Source organism: Nycticebus coucang, chromosome X (genome assembly GCF_027406575.1).
Source record: "Nycticebus coucang isolate mNycCou1 chromosome X, mNycCou1.pri, whole genome shotgun sequence".
NCBI classification, from domain to species: domain Eukaryota; kingdom Metazoa; phylum Chordata; class Mammalia; order Primates; family Lorisidae; genus Nycticebus; species Nycticebus coucang.
In genome coordinates, this window is record NC_069804.1 from 2,532,363 (window position 1) to 2,550,570 (window position 18,208).

At 45.0% G+C, this 18,208-nt stretch overlaps 1 protein-coding gene across 1 annotated transcript in view; it reads right to left on the reverse strand.

The window, feature by feature from the left end:
* Window positions 1-6,238: 6,238 nt before the first annotated feature.
* The window catches only part of MXRA5 (matrix remodeling associated 5), a 36,628-nt gene continuing 24,658 nt past the window's right edge, over window positions 6,239-18,208 (reverse strand). Inside the window, exons 6-7 of the mRNA XM_053580690.1 lie at window positions 14,988-15,888; window positions 6,239-10,210 (exon numbers count right to left, since the gene is read on the reverse strand). Of these exons, the coding sequence (XP_053436665.1) occupies window positions 8,299-10,210; window positions 14,988-15,888 (2,813 nt within the window). The 3' untranslated portion in view covers window positions 6,239-8,298. The remainder of the gene's footprint in view (window positions 10,211-14,987; window positions 15,889-18,208) is intronic.

Consider the following 18,208-nt stretch of genomic DNA (forward strand, 5'->3'; position numbering starts at 1 on the left):
CTAGTTCTGGTTTTGCTATGCAGGTTATGTTGGGCCAACTGCTACCAGCCGCTGTTCAGCTTAACGTCCGTCTCCTGCAGGACACTGCTGGTCAGGCCCTGAGAGGGCTGGATGAGCCCACGTGGTGGTGAGCTGATTGTTTATTCACTTCCAAGGCCACTGTCGTAGAGAAGTTGGGAGACTGGTCTACATACTACCTACCGGTCCAGGACCCAGGGCACTCTGTGAAGTGTTGACTAACTATAAATTTAATCCAGAATAAAAATGCTTTGACAGTAGAACCACTTGAAGATAGGAAGATATTGTGTGCTGGGAGAATGGGGACCAAAGACCTCACTCTTGGCAAAGGAAAGCACAGAAAAAGAGGAAAACCAAAAAGTAAGCTGAGTGAGTCAGAACAAAGAAAAGTCAGCTAGTTTGCATTAAAGCTAGCCATTGCCAGCAAGCTTCTTTCCTTTTCTGAAATTCTAGCCTGTTGGGGATTCAGCTTACAAACACCCTGCTGGGTCTGTGAGCACTCTGAGGGGAGTAATGGTCATAGAAGAGATTATGACAAGTCCTAGAAAAGATACATCTTCTAAGGCATTTCCTGCCCATTAAACAGGCTAAGCAGGTACCCACTGTGGAGATTTGCATTTCTCGGGGACAGAGACCAAGGGAGTAGCTCCAGCCCTGAGATATGGGCAGAAGAACTTTTATCCCTTATTGCAGAGGAAAATCCTCTGTGGTGGTGATGGGAAGAAAATGCCTCCCTCCCACTGATCCCTCAGAGGAGATTAACACAGGTGGTGTTTTACTCCACAGAGCACTAGCAGAGTTAACACCTTCCTAGAAATCTGTGTGTGTGACCTCAAGCAGGAGGCTCTCCCAAGACAAGGTTTTCTGAAGGCTAACATTAAACCCTAAGTTTAATAATAATAACAATAGAAGCTGATATGATCACCTTGAGAAACTGCTGATGTCTTTGTTCCCTCCCTCATCTTACCCTCTGGGCAAATAGACTCCAATAAAATCAGTGTGGAGCAAACACTCTGGGCCATTGCCAGAATCCCACCATGAGCAATGGACCCTGGATCTCCCACTTTTAATTCTAGTCTATGTCTCTTTTCTTTGTTTTTTTTTTTGTGTTTTTTTTTTTTTTTTTTTGCTCCTAACCGTTGCTCCTAACTTTATATTTCTTGAGTTGATCACCGCCAGTTTCCACAATTGTCAGTGGACCCTGCTTTCGGGAAAGGACCCCTACAATTGTGTAACCTTGTACCCTATGAGAAAGAACCTGTCTGATGAGTAATAACTTTGTTGATGTTACTTTTACTGTGAGAATAAAAACTAACAAAAGGGAAGAAGAGGGCAGAGCAGTTATTTGAGGACATACCCTCACTGCTTTCCACGACTACTGGATTTTCTCCAAATAAAAGTGACACTATTGATTTCTCATCCACTTCTCCATTGATTCAGTGGGCTGACAGGTGGACGGAGTGCTTAGTCCGGAAACACAGTCACTGCCACAGTTGCACAGTATAGAAATGGAACACATCACCTCTGAGGACTCCTCCCCAGAGCTCAACTCTCTCAAGTATAGGAGTTAAGTGGCTTGGCACCCATAGCTCAGTGAGTAGAGTGCTGGCCCTTACAATGAGGTTGGCGGGTTTGAGCCCAGCCCGGGCCTGCTGAACAACAATGACAATTGCAACCCCAAAATAGCCAGGTGTTGTGGCAGGTGCCTATAGTCCCAGCTACTTGGGAGGCTGAGGCAAGAGAATGGCTTAAGCCCAAGAGTTTGAGGTTGCTGTGAGCTGTGATGCCATAGCACTCTACAGAGGGTGACATACTGAGACTCTGTCTCAAACAAACAAACAAAACAAAACAAAACAAAACAAACACTAGGAGTTAAGTTTAAACAATAAAAAAAAAATAGTACATGAAAATGCTTTGGAAACCACCCCTATTCAAACAGCTGGGGAAATAATAGTATTGCTGAGTATGGAAATAGAAAATACATACTGACTTGTTCTAACAAGTTGAAAACATGAAGACTTTAGGAAAGAGGGTGAACAGGCTATTGGGGCAGAGGCATATGCATCTTTAGGGTTTTTTTTTATTATTTGTTTGTTTGTTTTATCAGAGAGAAGCACGTCCAGCTGCTCATTGGGGAATTTGTTGCATTACCTCTTTGTAGCTACAACCTGACCCTATATTGGACACTAGGGTCTTGCCTTATACAGGTTGAATTTGCAAACAGGGGAGGGCACTCCCTCACTTGCCAGCATGCAACCCAGCTTCATTTAAACAAACGCTGAGCCCAGTTTGCATTTTGTTTTTCAGAGGATGGGGGGTTTTCAGGGGACGGGGATGGGTGTCTGGGAGCAATTAAAGGTGAGAATGGATTATTTGCTAAATAGTTTGCTGGTGTCCACAGATTTGCAAGCACATGCCCCAGAGGGTAGAAATTAGCCATTTAGGGTAAGAAACGACAGGCAACTCCCCTGTAATTGGTACATTCCTTACAAATAAAAATAGCGGCCATATGGGATTCCACTGAATGATCTGCCCACACATCACGCATCTTCCTATTCTGGGTGAACTGGTTTAAATGCATCTTACTGAGTCATGAAGTGCTAACTTCCTTTCATCATCACTGTTTCTACTAGAAAAAATTTTATTATTTGTATTTCTTTTCCAGGGCTAGGATAAGGAATAACTCTAATCTGGGGGCTTAAAACAATAGAAATGTATCCATTTCCCAGTGTTGGAGTCCAGGAGTCTGAGGTGCAGGTGTGTTAAGGCCGCTCCCTCCACAGGCCCCAGGGGAGGCTCCTGCCTGCCTCTCCCGGCTCCTGGGGGCTCCAGGCGTCCCTGGGCTGTGGCCACATCACTCCAGTCTCTGCCTCCGTCTCCATGTGGCTTCTCTAGGACCCTCCCTAAATCCTAGATGACCTCATCTTGGGATCCTTCACTTAAAGACACCTTATTTCCAAATAAAACCACATCTGAGATTCTAGGTAGACATGACTTTTTGCAGGATTGTTATTCAACCAGCTAGAATATTCTACCATGTTCAACAACAAAAAAATGAAACACATTTCAACTATCATCCAAATATGTCTGTTAACATGTTGTCTGTCTGTAGCCCTGGGTCTCCCCTCTTGGGGCTGTAACTTCTTTCGTGATGTTTTTGCTGCCAGAAGAGCTGTTTGTGTTTTTACCATTTTTTTTCTAGGTAAAATTGCACTGGGTTGTGGCTATCAGGGGAATTCTGTACACCTCCACCACGGGGTTACCTCCCTGGATGTGAGTTTCTGCATTCTTACATGGGACCGGGGGTCAAACAAACATGTCTGTCATATTCCTTGCTATGGACTGAATGGTGTCTCAGGGCACATGAGGCCACATCTGGAGACGTTTTTCTCATCCACTTCTCCATTGATTCATTTGGGTGACAGGTGGACAGAGTCTTTAGTCTGGAAACACAGCCACTGCCACAGTTGTATGGTATAGAAATGGAAGACATCACCTCTGAGGACTACCTCCCCTCACAACCGGGAGGAGGGATAGTAGTTAGTTGCTGCTGGCTCCTGCTGGGTGGGGCGCAGAGATGCTACCACACTCCACACTGGTCAGGATGCCCCACCACTGAGTCACCAGGTCCAGAATTAAGTGCTGAGGCTGAGAAGCCTTGCCTGGGACATCCTACCCTGACATCTGTCTGTCCGTCAACCCATCAATCTATCGTGGGTCTTTCTGTTTATCATCCATCTATCCAACCAACAATCACTGAGCTCCAAATGTCAGCAATGCTGATGGCACTGTCTGAGCATGAGAGATTTTCCATTCTCTGCGAACCGTCATGTACCATCTATCTATATCTGTAATCTGCTTATCTATATATACATCATCTATCTATCTATCTATTATCTATCTATCTATCTATCTATCTATCTATCTATCTATCTATCTATCTATCTATATCTATCTATCTATCTCACAGTCGTTCTCAGGGACAACTTTGCCTCTAGAGGACACTTGACAAAGTCTGGAGGATAAATTTTTGATGAGGTAGTGGGTGCTGCTGGCATCTCTGCTGTTGGTGAGTGGGGGACCAGGGACTGCCTCACATCCCACAGTACACAGGATGCCCCAACTGCTGAGTCATCTGGTCCACAATGAATAGTGCTGAGGCTGAGAAACCCTGCCTAAGACATCCCACCCTGACATCTGTCTAGCCATGTACCTATCAATCGGTCATCTGTCTATCTGGCATCTACCTATCCGACCAACAGAAGATTATCAAGCCCCAAATGTCAGCAATGCTGACAATCCTGTCTGACCATGACAGATTGTCTAACTGACCATGACAGATTGTCTATCATCTAGGAATGACCTAGCTATCTGTCTAAAATATAACATCTATCTATCTATCCATCCATCCATCTACTCTATCCATCCACCTATTCTATCTATCAATCATCTATATTATCTATCTTTCATGCATCATCTATACATCTATGCATCTATCATCTACCTATATCTATTATCTATTTATCTGTCATCTCTATATCTATGCATTTGCTATTTTATATTACCCCGTTTCCCCGAAAATAAGACAGTGTCTTATTTTAAGGTGTGCTCCCAAAGATGCACTAGGTCTTATTTTCAGGGGATGTCTTATCGTTCCTGTAAGTAGGTCTTATTTTTGGAGGATGTCTTATTTTCGGGGAAACCGGGTATGTATTTGTCATCTATCTATCACCTATGGATATATGTATCATCTATCTCTATATATCTATAAATTATCTGTGCATGTATGTCTTGAGATTCTATCAAGCAGTCTATCTTTCTATCTATTGTGTGTCTGTGTATCTATCTATCCAGCTCTTCCATCTATCTATCCACCATTCATCCATCTCTTCTATCTGTCTATCTATCTATCCATCCATCCATTCATCTCATCTATCTATCCATCCATCTCATCTATCTATCTATCTATCCATCCATCCATCCATCTCATCTATCTATCCATCCATCTCATCTATCTATCTATCCATCCATCCATCCATCCATCCATCCATCTCATCTATCTATCTATCCATCCTGTTTATCTATCCATCCATCTATCTATCTATCTATTCATCCATCCATCTCATCTATCTATCTATCTATCTATTCATCCATCCATCTCATCTATCTATCCATCCATCCATCTCATCTATCTATCCATCCATCTCATCTATCTATATCTATCTATCTATCCATCCATCCATCTATCTCATCTATCTATCTATCTATCTATCTATCTATCTATCTATTCATCCATCCATCTCATCTATCTATCCATCTCATCTCATCTCATCTCATTCATCTATCTATTCATCCATCCATCTCTATGTATCTATCTATCTACGTATGTATCTCTCTATCTATCCATCCATCTCATCCATCTATATCTATCTATCTATCTATCCATCTTATCTATCTATCTATCTATCTATCTATCTATCTATCTATCTATCTATCTATCTTTCCATCCATACATCCATACATCCATCTCATCTATCTATCCATCCATCCATCTCATCTATCTTTCCATCCATCCATCTATCTCATCTGTCTATCTATCTATCTATCTATCTATCTATCTATCTATCTATCTATCTATTCATCCATCCATCTCATCTATCCATCTCATCTCATCTCATCTCATTCATCTATCTATCTATTCATCCATCCATCCATCTCTTCTATCTATCTATCTATCCATCAACCATCAATCCATCTCATCTATCTATCTATCCATCCATCTTATCTATCTATCTATCTATCCATCCATCCAACCATCCATCCATCTCATCTATCCATCCATACATCCATACATCTCATCTATCTATCTATCTATCCATCCATCCATCCATCTATCTGTGTATCTGACAGGGACAATTTTGCCTTTAGGAGACACTGAACAAAAGCTTACAGGAGACAATTTTGGTTGCGATGATTCGGTGGCAGAAGCTGCCAGAACCTGGTGAGTGGGGCCCAGGGACTGCCACATGCCCCACAGCATATGGGCCACCCCACCACAGACAGTCCTCCAGCCCTAAATGTCCACAGTGCTGAGGTTGAGCATCCTTGTCTTAGCATGAGGCTCTACCTACGTACCAATCATCAATCTCTCTGTATAATGCATCTTCTAACTCAGTGCCTCTCAGTTAAGGACAATTTTGTACCCTCAGGGGGAATTCTATAATGACCAGAGACCTATTTGTTTGTCACACCTAGGTGGTGGGTGCTGCTGACACCAGGCAGGTGGAGCCTGGGACACTGCTGCAAAACACCATGGTGCACAGGACGCCCCACCCCAGAGTGTCCTCTAAGCCCCAAACATCACTCACTCTGAGCCTGGGAGACTCAGCTGGGGGGCTTGTGTATTAAGACAGCTCACACTCCATTTCCACAGGGCCTCTCCTGGTGTCTGACTCACACTAACATGTGTGCACTTAAACTTAAGCACACAGGTAGATTCATGAACAAGACAGATGCCATGCTCCCCCAGAGTTGTAAAGAACCAGGCATTCCTTGGTTTCTGATGGGCAGACGGCATTTCTGCAAATGCTGGTCATCATGTTCTTCTCAAAAATTCTTCTTAATGACACTGTTTCCTTTCTCTTGGGGCTGCAAAAAACAGCAGGTGCATATATATTTAAAAAAATGGAACATATGTACCCTCAGATGTCTTTTTGCAAAAAAAAAGAAGAAGAAGAAAAGAAAGATAAATCTCTGTGGGATTTTCTGCAGAAATGTTGCTTCTCAGTCCCCAAATTGTCTTGCTGTGTATTGGAATTGCCACCACATGCCACCAAGAGTCCTATTCTGCCTTCCTGTCTCTAAAACACACATCAGAACAAGTGCTTTTGACTTAATCCCCTTACATGTTAAAATGCGTACAGAATAATGGATATAGGGTGAATAAAAGTAGCATTTTCTGCAGTTCTGATGTAAACTCATATTCCCCTGATGCTCTTTGGCCCTTGAAAATATCATTGCCCTGGTTGCCCAGGTTTTTGGAAAATATTATTTTATTATCAAATGTACAGTATATTGACCTTAAAAATACAGTAAAGCAGTCATGGAAATCATAGCCCTCCTGGTGTCTGAGGGCATAGACAGACCCACGGCCAGAGAAGGGGCAGCTGCCTTGGACCACATGGACAGCTCGGATGTTTCCGAGAAGTTTCTGGACTTTTCTCGAAGACTCTGGATTCAATTCTACAGGGTCATGGGGTCTCCTTCCCCTCATCACCCTTTGCAGTGTCATTCAAGATACATTTTATATTTAAGGAAATCAAAAATATCCTAGGCTTGTCACAGAGCTCGCAGAATCTGAAGGACGTTTTGGAAGGACTTTTTTAAAACTGCATTTCCATGTTGCTATAATGTACCCAAGTCTTGCAAAGACCAATAATTTATTCTTTTTAATGAGACAGAAAGTATTTCCCTTTCTAATCTCATCGTCTGATTAGAAAGAAAATATATATATATATATTTAAAACACCATATAAAAAGTGACTTCCAGGGAGAAAGAGACATTTTTTTTCTTTTTCTTTTCTGTAAAAAGAGGGAAATAAAAAAAACAAATCCATTGTTCTGATTCTAAACTGCTGCTGAGGTGAGCTGGAGCTTGGAAAATGACAAGAAATATACGAAGGGTGAACAGGCGTCATTCTGGAAGGTTCTATGATGTTACAATTGCGGCAGGTTAACTAAGACATGATTCTCCAGCAGAATAGCAGCGCAGCATTAACGCCCATGTTTTTTTTTTTTTTGCCATGAATGCTTGTCAATCAGGAGGCAGTTTGCTAGAAATTGCAGTCCAGTTATATCCCCTGAAGCTTTGCAAACAGAAAGAATACTTCCCAGAGAGGCGGGGCCCGAGTCTTTTTTGCTTCGATTCCCGGCAAAGCCAAGGTTAAGGTTCACCTCAATCTGAAATCCTCTGCAGAGGCCACTGTGTCTCCATCTCCCCCAAAAAACAAATCCTTTTGGGTTGGCCCCTGTGGCTCAAAGGAGTAGGGACCTGGCCCCATATACTGGAGGTGGTGGGTTCAAACCCAGCCCCGGCCAGAAACTGCAAAAAAAAAAAAAAAAAAAAAAAGCAAAAACAAAAACAAATCCTTTGGTGGGTAGGGAAGGAGGGATGGAGGGATGAGCTCTGCCCCTTCCCCCATCTTGGCTTTTATGTTTTTTTTTTTTTACATCCCAGACAATAAGCACCAGCTCAGAGTCTGCCTTTGTGCGGTGGGCAGCTCACAAGACGTGGATGTAAGTGGTTTTGGAGTCGCTACCCAGCACGTTCTTGGCCGTGCACTTGTAGAAGCCGGCGTCGCGCTGCGTGGCGCGCTGCACAGTGAGCGCTCCCTGCGGCTGCAGGAATCTGTTCCCATAGAGCCGGGCGTGAGCGCCAGCCGTCAGGTGCGACTTGTCGGGCAACTCCCAGGTGATGGCGGCTTTGGGGATGCCCACGGCCATGCAGTTCAACTTAACCGTGTTCCCCGGACGGGCGTAGACGACCGGCGTGGGCTCGCTGGTGATGCGAGGGGGATAGGCGATGACGATGACAGGGATGCTGGTGACCGTTGGCCCATGCTCCGTGTCCACCCTGCACGCGTAGGTCCCCCTGTCAAACACTGAGGCCTCGCGCACCGTCAGGGTGCCGTTGTCCCAGAGCGAGAAGCGTCCTAGGGCGTGGGGGCTCTCCAAAACCACGCCGTTGGGCAGCGTCCAGGAGAACCGTCCCGGCCGGCCGTCCCCGGGGGGGACGCAGTGGAGATGCAAGGTATCCCCGTTGATGATGCTCACCAGGTTGTGGTGCGGGTTAGTCACCTCGCGTTTCAGCCCCACCTGGAGAGACACCAGCCTCTCCGTGTGGCCCGCGGCGTTCCTGGCCACGCAGCGGTACGCGCCTGCGTCCACCGCGGACAGGGCACTTATGTGAAGCATGCCGTCCGCTTTATGATAGAATCTCTGGAGCTGCCGGCCGCTCTGCAGCTCCGACCCGTTGGGGAGAACCCAGACCAGCGAGGGCGGCGGCGTCCCCGCAGCCGAGCAGTTGAGACTGATGGTGTGGCCGGCTGTGGCGGTGATCTTCTCGCTGACCGGGTCGAGAAAGACCGGTTTGTGCATGGGCTCCAGCACCGTGAGCTGCACCACCATCCTGGCCTCCCCGCCCTCGTTGCGCGCAATGCACACAAGCTGCACCGAGTCGCCCTTTCTCAAGCTCTTGATGTCCAGCGTCCCGTTGCGATGGACAATGACTCGGTTCCCGAAGTAGGGCGCCGGCAGGATCACGCCCTCCGGGAAGGCCCACAGGACCCTCGGGGCCGGGATGCCTTCTGCCTTACAGGGCACCAGCTTGCGGCTCCCCGCAGCCGCGATCTCCCTCACCGTGGTGAGAGCCTCCACCTTGCCGTTGATCTTGGGCGGCTGGACCGTCACGTGAATCCAGACTGTCTTCCTGTCCTCGCCCGCGCTGTTGCGCACCACGCAGGTGTAATTCCCACTATCGGAGCGCTGGGCTTTTTGAATAAGCAGCGTGCCGTCCTGGTATATCTGATACTTCTCTGAGGACGCGGGGATGAGCCTGTTGGTTGGGGACAGCCACATCACCTTCGGCACGGGCTCCCCTTTGGCGTCACAGGGGACGGTGACCACGTCTCCATATGGCACCTGCACCCCCAGGTACGTCTTGTTCAAGATGGCTGCTGGCTCGGCCACCACCTTGACTCTCACTCTCATCTCGTCTTTCCCCACCTCGTTTTCCGCGAAGCAGGTGTAATCGCCTTCCTCCCTCAACCCCACCTCGTTGAAGTACAGGGTCCCGTTGTTGAAAACCACGTAGCGCTTGGTGCGCGCACCATTGTCATCCGACAGCGTGAAGGAAGTGACCAGGCTGCCGTCCGGAAGGCTCCAGGAGATCTCAGGGTTGGGGAGGCCGGTGGCCACGCAGTCCACCTTCAGGTCACCCCCGTAGAAGACCTTGTGGTCATTCTCCTCTTTGTGCTGTATTTTGGCCGGTCTCATCACCACGTTCACCTTGAGCGCCACGTAGTCATCCCCCATCTTGTTGCGCGCCACGCACAGGTAATCGCCCGCGTCTTTCTCTGTCACTGACTTCACCACCAGGGTCCCATTGGCGAACACCTTGACTCTGGAATCGAAGCTGATGGAGAAGAAATAAATAAATAAATAAATAAATGAATAAGATGTCAATTTTAGGCTTTACTGGAATAAAACAAGAATGCGCAGTTGGGGGTGATGGCTCACGCCTGGAATCCTAGGAGGCGGATGCCGCTGGATCGCCCTGAGCTCAGGAGTTGGAGACCAGCGTGAGCCAGAGTGAGACACCCCGTGTCTACAAAAAAAAAAAAGAAAAACCAGTAGTTGTGGTAGGTGCCTGTAGTCCCAGCTACTTGGGAGGCGGAGGCAAGAGAATCGCTTGAGCCCAAGACTTTGAGGTTGCTGTGAGCTTTGACCCCAGGGCACTCTACCCAGGGCCACAAAGTGAGACTCTGTCTCAATAAAAAATAGAGGAGGGAAAAAAAGAAAATAAAAATAAAAAACTTCAAACTAAAACAATTGAAAGCAAAATTAAAACAACAACAGCAACAAGAATATGCATTTCTGGAAAGAATGAGCTTGCAGGGGCTGCGGCCTGCAGGAGATTGTGGACATACTGAAAAGTGATTTATTTTCTGCCAAAGAGACCTTCCCTGTTGAATCTGACCTTACCCTGGGCTGGCATTGATTCAGACAATGTAAAATGTATTCAAAGACTTCAGCCCTCTGTGCGAATGTGTGTGTCTGTGTGTTAAATATTTTTGCCACTGTCATTAGGGGAGCTGTTTATGACAACAGACTCATAGGTATGGAGCACCTCTGAGTTAGCGTCACAAAAAGGTTAAGTTCTTCATGGAAGAAAACACTTCAGATCAGCATTTGTCAACCTTTTTCATCTCACGGCACCCTCGAACCTATAGTTAAACTCTGGTGGCACACTTGAATTATGGTCATCAAAAAAAAAAAAAAAAAGAATATACTTTGCTGTGCTTTGAACTTCTTTCAAAAATAATGTAATTAATGATCTTTAAACGTTTTCTTGGCACACCTAGGATCCTCTCAGAGCACATTAGTTAAAAATCACTGCTTTTGATACTACTTCTATTCTTTAAAAAAAAAAAATTTTTTTTTTTTTTTAAAGATATTCTGGCCTGACTTGGTGCCAATAGCACAGTGGTTATGGGGCCAGCCACATCCCCTGAGGCTGTCGGGTTTGAACCCAGCCTGGCCCAGCTAAGCAACAATGACAACTGCAACAGAAAAATAGCTCAGCATTGTGGCAGACACTTGTAGTCCCAGCTACTTTGGAGGCTGAGGCAAGAGAATCGCTTAAATCCAAAAGCTTGAGGTTGCTGTGAGCTGTGATACCACAGCACTCTACCAAGGGTGACATAGTGAGACTCTGTCTCAAAACAAGAACACAAACAAATAAACAAAAAGAAAGATGTTCTGGCCTAACAAGAGGCAAGAAAGCAGCTTTGATTTTGAGCATGTCATTATGATTATGCCTCAAGGTGCAATTCTAAAATTAGATTCATCGACCCTGGGCCATACTGGGGTAAAGCCTTCTTCTATAGAAGTTGTAATTAAGGTTGGATGACACTTACTAATCCAAACCCCCCAGGGTGACGTACCCTTCTCTCTGTGAAGTCCAAGCGCATGTGAGTTAATATTTATAACTCATAAATATATGAGTTAATATTTAGAAAGATTTTTTTTTCGGTTTAAAAGACACAACGTTGAGGGAATAATGTATAAAAGCCTTACTAATGTGAGTTATTTAATTAGTTGGAAGGCCGTAAGAGTGAAACTTCAGAGATAATCATTTATGATTTATTCAGGATTTATATGATATTCTTCATTTATTATGCATGGAACATTTTTTATAGATACTGTGTTTCCCTGCACTATTCACAATGAATTTTTTGAATGACCCAGACAAGTTCTCATTTTTTCAAGTACCCATACTGAATTTTCAATTTCACTTCCATTATGATGGGGGAGGGAGTAATTGGGTTTTAATCCCTTTTAATGCCCTTATTTTAAGAACACGGCATTAGCCTATGGGTGTGTCCAGGACGGCATCACAGATCTTCACAAAGGAAATGTGTGTATACACTTGGTCTCAACCTGATTACTGCGAATAAAGGCAGCTATGGATAATGAAAAAATAAATTATCTTTTGGTGGCACCTATGGCTCAAAGGAGTAGGGCACCAGCCCCATATGGGGGAGGTGGCAGGTTCAAACCCAGCCCTGGCCAAAAACTGCAAAATAAATAAATAAATAAATAAATATTATCTTGTAGGTCAAGATTGAAAACCAAGCTAATGCAACTTAGTAAGGAATTTGACAGGAGAGCGTTTCCCTAGGATATTTTAACATGCCTTGGAGTTTGAATCCAAAAATTTGTAGTGTGTGTCTGCAAACATGTCTATAGCACTGATATCCAGGCCTACTTGTGATTGGAATAAACTGGAAAAATTTGACCAATAAAAAAACCATGCTTTCCGAGGGACTTGGCTTCATGAGGGTAAAGCTAAAATCTCTGGGTTTTTTTGTTTTTGTTTTTGTTTTTTTTCTGGCCGGGGCTGGGTTTGAACCCACCACCTCCAGCATATAGGGCCAGTGCCCTACTCCTTTGAGCCACAGGTGCCGCCCCAAATCTCTGTTTTTAACTAGTCCTGATATGTGGCCGGGCAAATGGCCCGCTCCTTGATGAAAATCACATGGGGTGTTTAATTATACTGTACTAAGAATGTAATTAGTAGAAATTTAGTAAGAATGAAGGATCTCCGAGATGATGATTTATGATTTATTTAGGATTTATACAGGGATTTAATAGAATGACTCAAAATCCTGCTGGAATGACATTCTCACACTGTGAAAACCACCAAACAGTGGCTCAGCCAGGACAAATGAAAAACAAACAAACAAAACAAAAAAAAACAACAGTCTGGCAACCTGGCAGCACAGTTGAAAAGCATCCTGGGCTGGATTGGGTACGTGGCACTCTGGATTGATTGTGCAGACTCTTCTGGGCACCACCCAGATATGGTAAGTTTAAAATAGAAGCTGGGAGAAAATGCCTGAGCCTTTTTCCTGAAAACGAATCCTAAGTAAGATACGAGAAATACTAGTGCAGAAAAAACCCACAGACACCAACCTTGGTCCCACCCTGGGTGGGGGCCACACTCAGATGCTGCTGAATGCTTAGGACACCACACCACCTGGGGTTTCTACCCTGCACCATTAATTATGTTTGAATCCATTGCCTTTTCCTTTATCATTGCTGTCCTATTATTCCATCATTCAAAAGCAATCAAAAAGATGGGGTCTCACTGTGGTGTCCAGGTTAATTTCGGATTCCTAGCCTCAAGCCATCCTCCTGCCTCAGAATCTCAAACTGGTGGGGTTGCAGGCTTTAGCCACCATGCACAGCTAATTTCTCTTCATGTTTTGTAGAGATGGGGTCTCACCATGTTGTCCAGGCTGGTCTCTAAGTCCTGACCTCCAGAGATCCTCTCACATTGGTCTCCTGAAATGCTGTCATTATAGGCATGAGCCAATGATCCTGCCCAAAATCTATTGTTATAATCCCAAGTGTGCCATACTCATGCTATAATTATGTACATATATATTATATTATATAATTATATATGTTATATGTAATTATATATATAATTTTTTATAAATTTAAATATATAAATTTTAAAATAATTAATATATATATATTTATATATAATTTTGTTTTGAGACAGAGTCTCACTATGTCACTCTAGGTAGAGTGACATTGTGTCACAGCTCACAGAAACTTCCGACTCTTGGGCTTAAAGCAATTCTCTTGCCTCAGCCTCCCAAGTAGCTGGGACTACAGGTGCCAACCACGGCACCTGGCTATTTTTTGTTGCAGTTGTCATTGTTGTTTAGCTGGCAAGGGCTGGGTTCAAACTGCCAGCCTTGGTGTATGCAGCTGGCTCCATAAGCACTGTGCTGCTGTGCCGAGCCTATAGTGATATTTTTATTACCATTTCTGCATACATCAATTTTATTATGAATGCCATATTAAACGAAGACCTAAAACGTCTATGTATTTTGTTGAAATTAATAATGGAAATAAAAGCAAGCTAAATTGTTTTACTTAATATCATCTTTTAAAATGTACTTTAAAAATGTAATTATTAAAATAAAAGTTTCTTGGTTCGTTTTTTTTTTTTTTTTTCTGGGTAGGCTAAAGTGGATAAGGAGGGAGGTCAGGTGTGTGTACCAAACCCCACTTTATAATGACAGTAGGTGTGCACAGTGGCTAAATCTCTCAGTGATTTGGGAGGCCCAGCTGGGACGATTGCTTGAGGACAGGAGTTCGAGACCAGCCTGGGCAACATAGTGAGACCCTGTTTCTACCAAAGAAAATTTAAAAATGGCCAGACGTATTGGTTAAAGCTTCTAATACTAGCACTTTGAGAGTCTGCGGTGGGAGGATTGCTTGAGGCAAAAGTTGGAGAGCAGCCTGGGCAACACAGTGAGACCCCCATCTCTATATGTAAAGAGCAGTCCCATCTCTGTATGTGAAGCATGCTTGTAGTCTAAGGTACTCGGGAGGCTGACGAAGGAGGATCCCTTGAGCCCTGGGGTTCAAGGCTGCAGTGAACTATGATGATGCCCTTGCGCTCCAGCCTCCGTGGCAGAGAAAGAGCCTGTCTCTTAAAATGAACGAATGATTAAAGAAAAAATTTCATTGCACGAAAAAGGGCCCCTGGAAATCAACGCCTTTGCATGTTCATTCTAACAAGGACTGCTGTCCCTTGAGGGCAGCAATTCTGTTCCCAACATACACTCACAAGGAGCGCAGGATCTGCCCAAGCCACAGAAGCTGGGTACCTGAACAGCGCATCCATCACGCGCTTGGACGGCAGTCTCCAGAGGATGCGCGGCCAGGGGTCCCCCGAGGCGCTGCAGTCCAGCCTGAGGGTGCCCCCGTACTGGACGTCGGTCCTCCTCGGGGAGGTGCCGGTGATGCGCGCGTTGGCTGCCGTGCGGTGCACGGTCAGCAGCACCGTCCTGCGCGCCGACCCCACCAGGTTGGCGGCCACGCACTCGTAGCGCCCGCTGTCCTTGGGCGCCAGGTTACGGATGTAGAGCGTCCCGTTGGGGAAGACGAACAGGCTCCCGCGCAGGAACTGCGAGGGGCCGATCTGGGTCCCGTCCGCCAGCACCCAGCGCACGCTGGGCAGGGGCGCAGCCTTGGCGCTGCAGTGAATGTGGATGCTCAGGCCCGGCGGCAGCGAGATGTTCTCCAGCTTCTCCTGCTGGATCACCGGGGGCAGTGCCGCCACGTGGAGGCGGATGGCCAGGCTGTCCGCCCCAGCCGCGTTGCTGGCCACGCACTTGTAGACCCCTCTGTCTGAGAAGGACGCTTCCTTGATGGACAAAGTCCGGTTTTCGTGCAGTGTGATGCGGCCCTCCACGCGGGACACGGTCTGCCACACCCTCCTGTCTGGGAAGATCCAGGAGATTTGGGGAGCTGGGGTCCCCTTGGCCAGACACTCCATTGCGATGGTGTCCCCCAGGTAGACGGTGATATCCTGATAGTGCGAAGCTAGGATTTGGGGCTGCTGCACTGTCACGGCCAGCAGGACCCCCAGCCTGTCCAGCCCGTGCAGGTTGCTGGCGGTGCACACATACTGGCCCCGGTCTTGGACCTGGACCCTCCGGATGACCAGGGTGCCATTCTTGAGAACTTCAAACCGTTGTATTCTGGTGTTGGGGGTCAAGAGGGCTCCTGGAAATGAACGTCATATAGTCACACCATTAGCTGCAACTTAAACCATGTCCTTTCCATTAACAAGCAAAAGAACATCGTTAGTTAAGGAACCTCATTCTCCTACTTAGAGCCCAAACATCCAAAGCGAACGTGGAAGAGAGAACATTTTTGTTGGCAAGCACAGTGAGTTGCCACGTTGCACCTGTTAGGAGGAGCTGGCTGGACAAGACCAAAGACAAGGGTTGGTTAGAATGTGCAGGAAAAGGGACCAGCCAGCACTGTTTGGGGGGATTTAAATTAGTACAGCCTTCAGGGAAAACAGAATAAAGAATCTTCAAAAATAAAAATGAAACTGTATCTCAGTGGTTAGGGTGCCGGCCGCATATACTGGGGTGGCTTTGAACCCCAGCCTGGGCCTGCTAAACAACAACAACAACAATAACAACAAAATAGCCAGGCATTGTGGCGGGCGCCTGTAGTCCCAGCTAGTTGGGAGGCTGAGGCAAGAGAATCGTTTAAACCCAAAAGCTTGAGGTTGCTGTGAGCTGTGATACCACAGCACTCTACCAAGGGTGACATAGTGAGACTCTGTCTCAAAACAAGAACACAAACAAATAAACAAAAAGAAAGATGTTCTGGCCTAACAAGAGGCAAGAAAGCAGCTTTGATTTTGAGCATGTCATTATGATTATGCCTCGAGTTGCAATTCTAAAATTAGATTCATCGACCCTGGGCCATACTGGGGTAAAGCCTTCTTCTATAGAAGTTGTAATTAAGGTTGGATGACACTTACTAACCCAAACCCCCCAGGGTGACGTACCCTTCTCTCTGTGAAGTCCAAGCGCATGTGAGTTAATATTTATAACTCATAAATATGTGAGTTAATATTTAGAAAGATTTTTTTTCAGTTTAAAAGATAAAAAATTGAGGGAATGATGTATAAAAGCCTTACTCACGTGAGTTATTTAATTAGTTGGAAGGTCGTAAAAGTGAAACCCCAGAGATGATGACTTATGATTTATTCAGGATTTATATGGTATTCTTCATTATGCATGGAACATTTTTTTATAGATACTGTGTGGATACCGTACCTATATTCATCTGTTCACAATGAATTTTTTGAACGACCCAGAGAAGTTCTCATTTTCTTGAGGTTGCTGTGAACTGTGACACTATGTCTACCTAGGGCGACATAGTGAAAGTCTCTCTCAAAATGAATAAATAATAAATATAATAAATAAATAAATAATATAAATACATAAAAATGAAACCATAGGGGGACTGCATGAATGAGACGTCCTGCTTCTAGCTACATATCCAAGGACGTTCACTGCCCAACTATTTCACAATAGCCAAGTTATGAAATCCACCCAAGCCTCTGTCGATGGTAAAGAAAATGTGCTTTATCTACACAAGGGAACACTAGACTGTCTTCAAAAAGAAGAAAGTTCTGTCATGTGCTGCAACATGGGGGAAGCTAGGAGGCGTAATATTAAGTGTAATAAAACCAGAAACAGAAAAAATACATAGAATGATCTCGCTTCTAGGGGAAGCGTAAGAGAGTTGACGTCATAGAGGCAGAGAGCTTCTGTGTGCTGGGGGTTTTGGGGGGAAAAGGGGGAAAGAATGATAAACTATGCAAAGGTCAGTTAGACAGAAGGAATAAATTCAAGGGATATATTATATTCATGACGACTATAATCAGTAGTATTATACTGTAATACATATAAAATACACACGCGTAAAAAATAATTTAACATGCTCAGAATGGCTAAGGGAGTCATTTTAAGTGCTCTCACTATAAAAAGGGGTATTTTGGTAAAAAAAAAAAGAAAGAGAAAAAAGAAGGGAAAAGTGTTCTTAGGCAGGACCCCTAAGAAGCATTCAGTTTTGTATGTGTGAGACTTCCCAAATGACAGGTGGCTCTGGGCACGGTCCTCACCTATTGGATCTCAGCTCCCCATCAAGGTATTTTATAATGCAGAGAAACAGTGCTTGTCTAATTCTGTTTCGTTTGGGATGAAAGAGAAAAAGCACAGAACCTTCCTGGCGTTGACTGTTGGGCAGTGAGATGATGGCCTCGCATTTTCCGCTGATACCTCAGCAAGTGAACTCATTTGATTGATTTTGCAGTAAAGGCAAAGTAAAAATCACATCCTGTAAATCAAGGACATTAGAATGCAGCACTCTGTGGATGGGAGCAAATCTTATCCTACCATGTGTTGAGACAGAACTTCCTAAAAGCGAGAGCTCGTTAACCAAAGAGCACCCAGCATTTGGTGCTGATTCTGGGACATGTGCTTGAAAAAATGTGTATGTTTATGTCATAGAAGGGCTG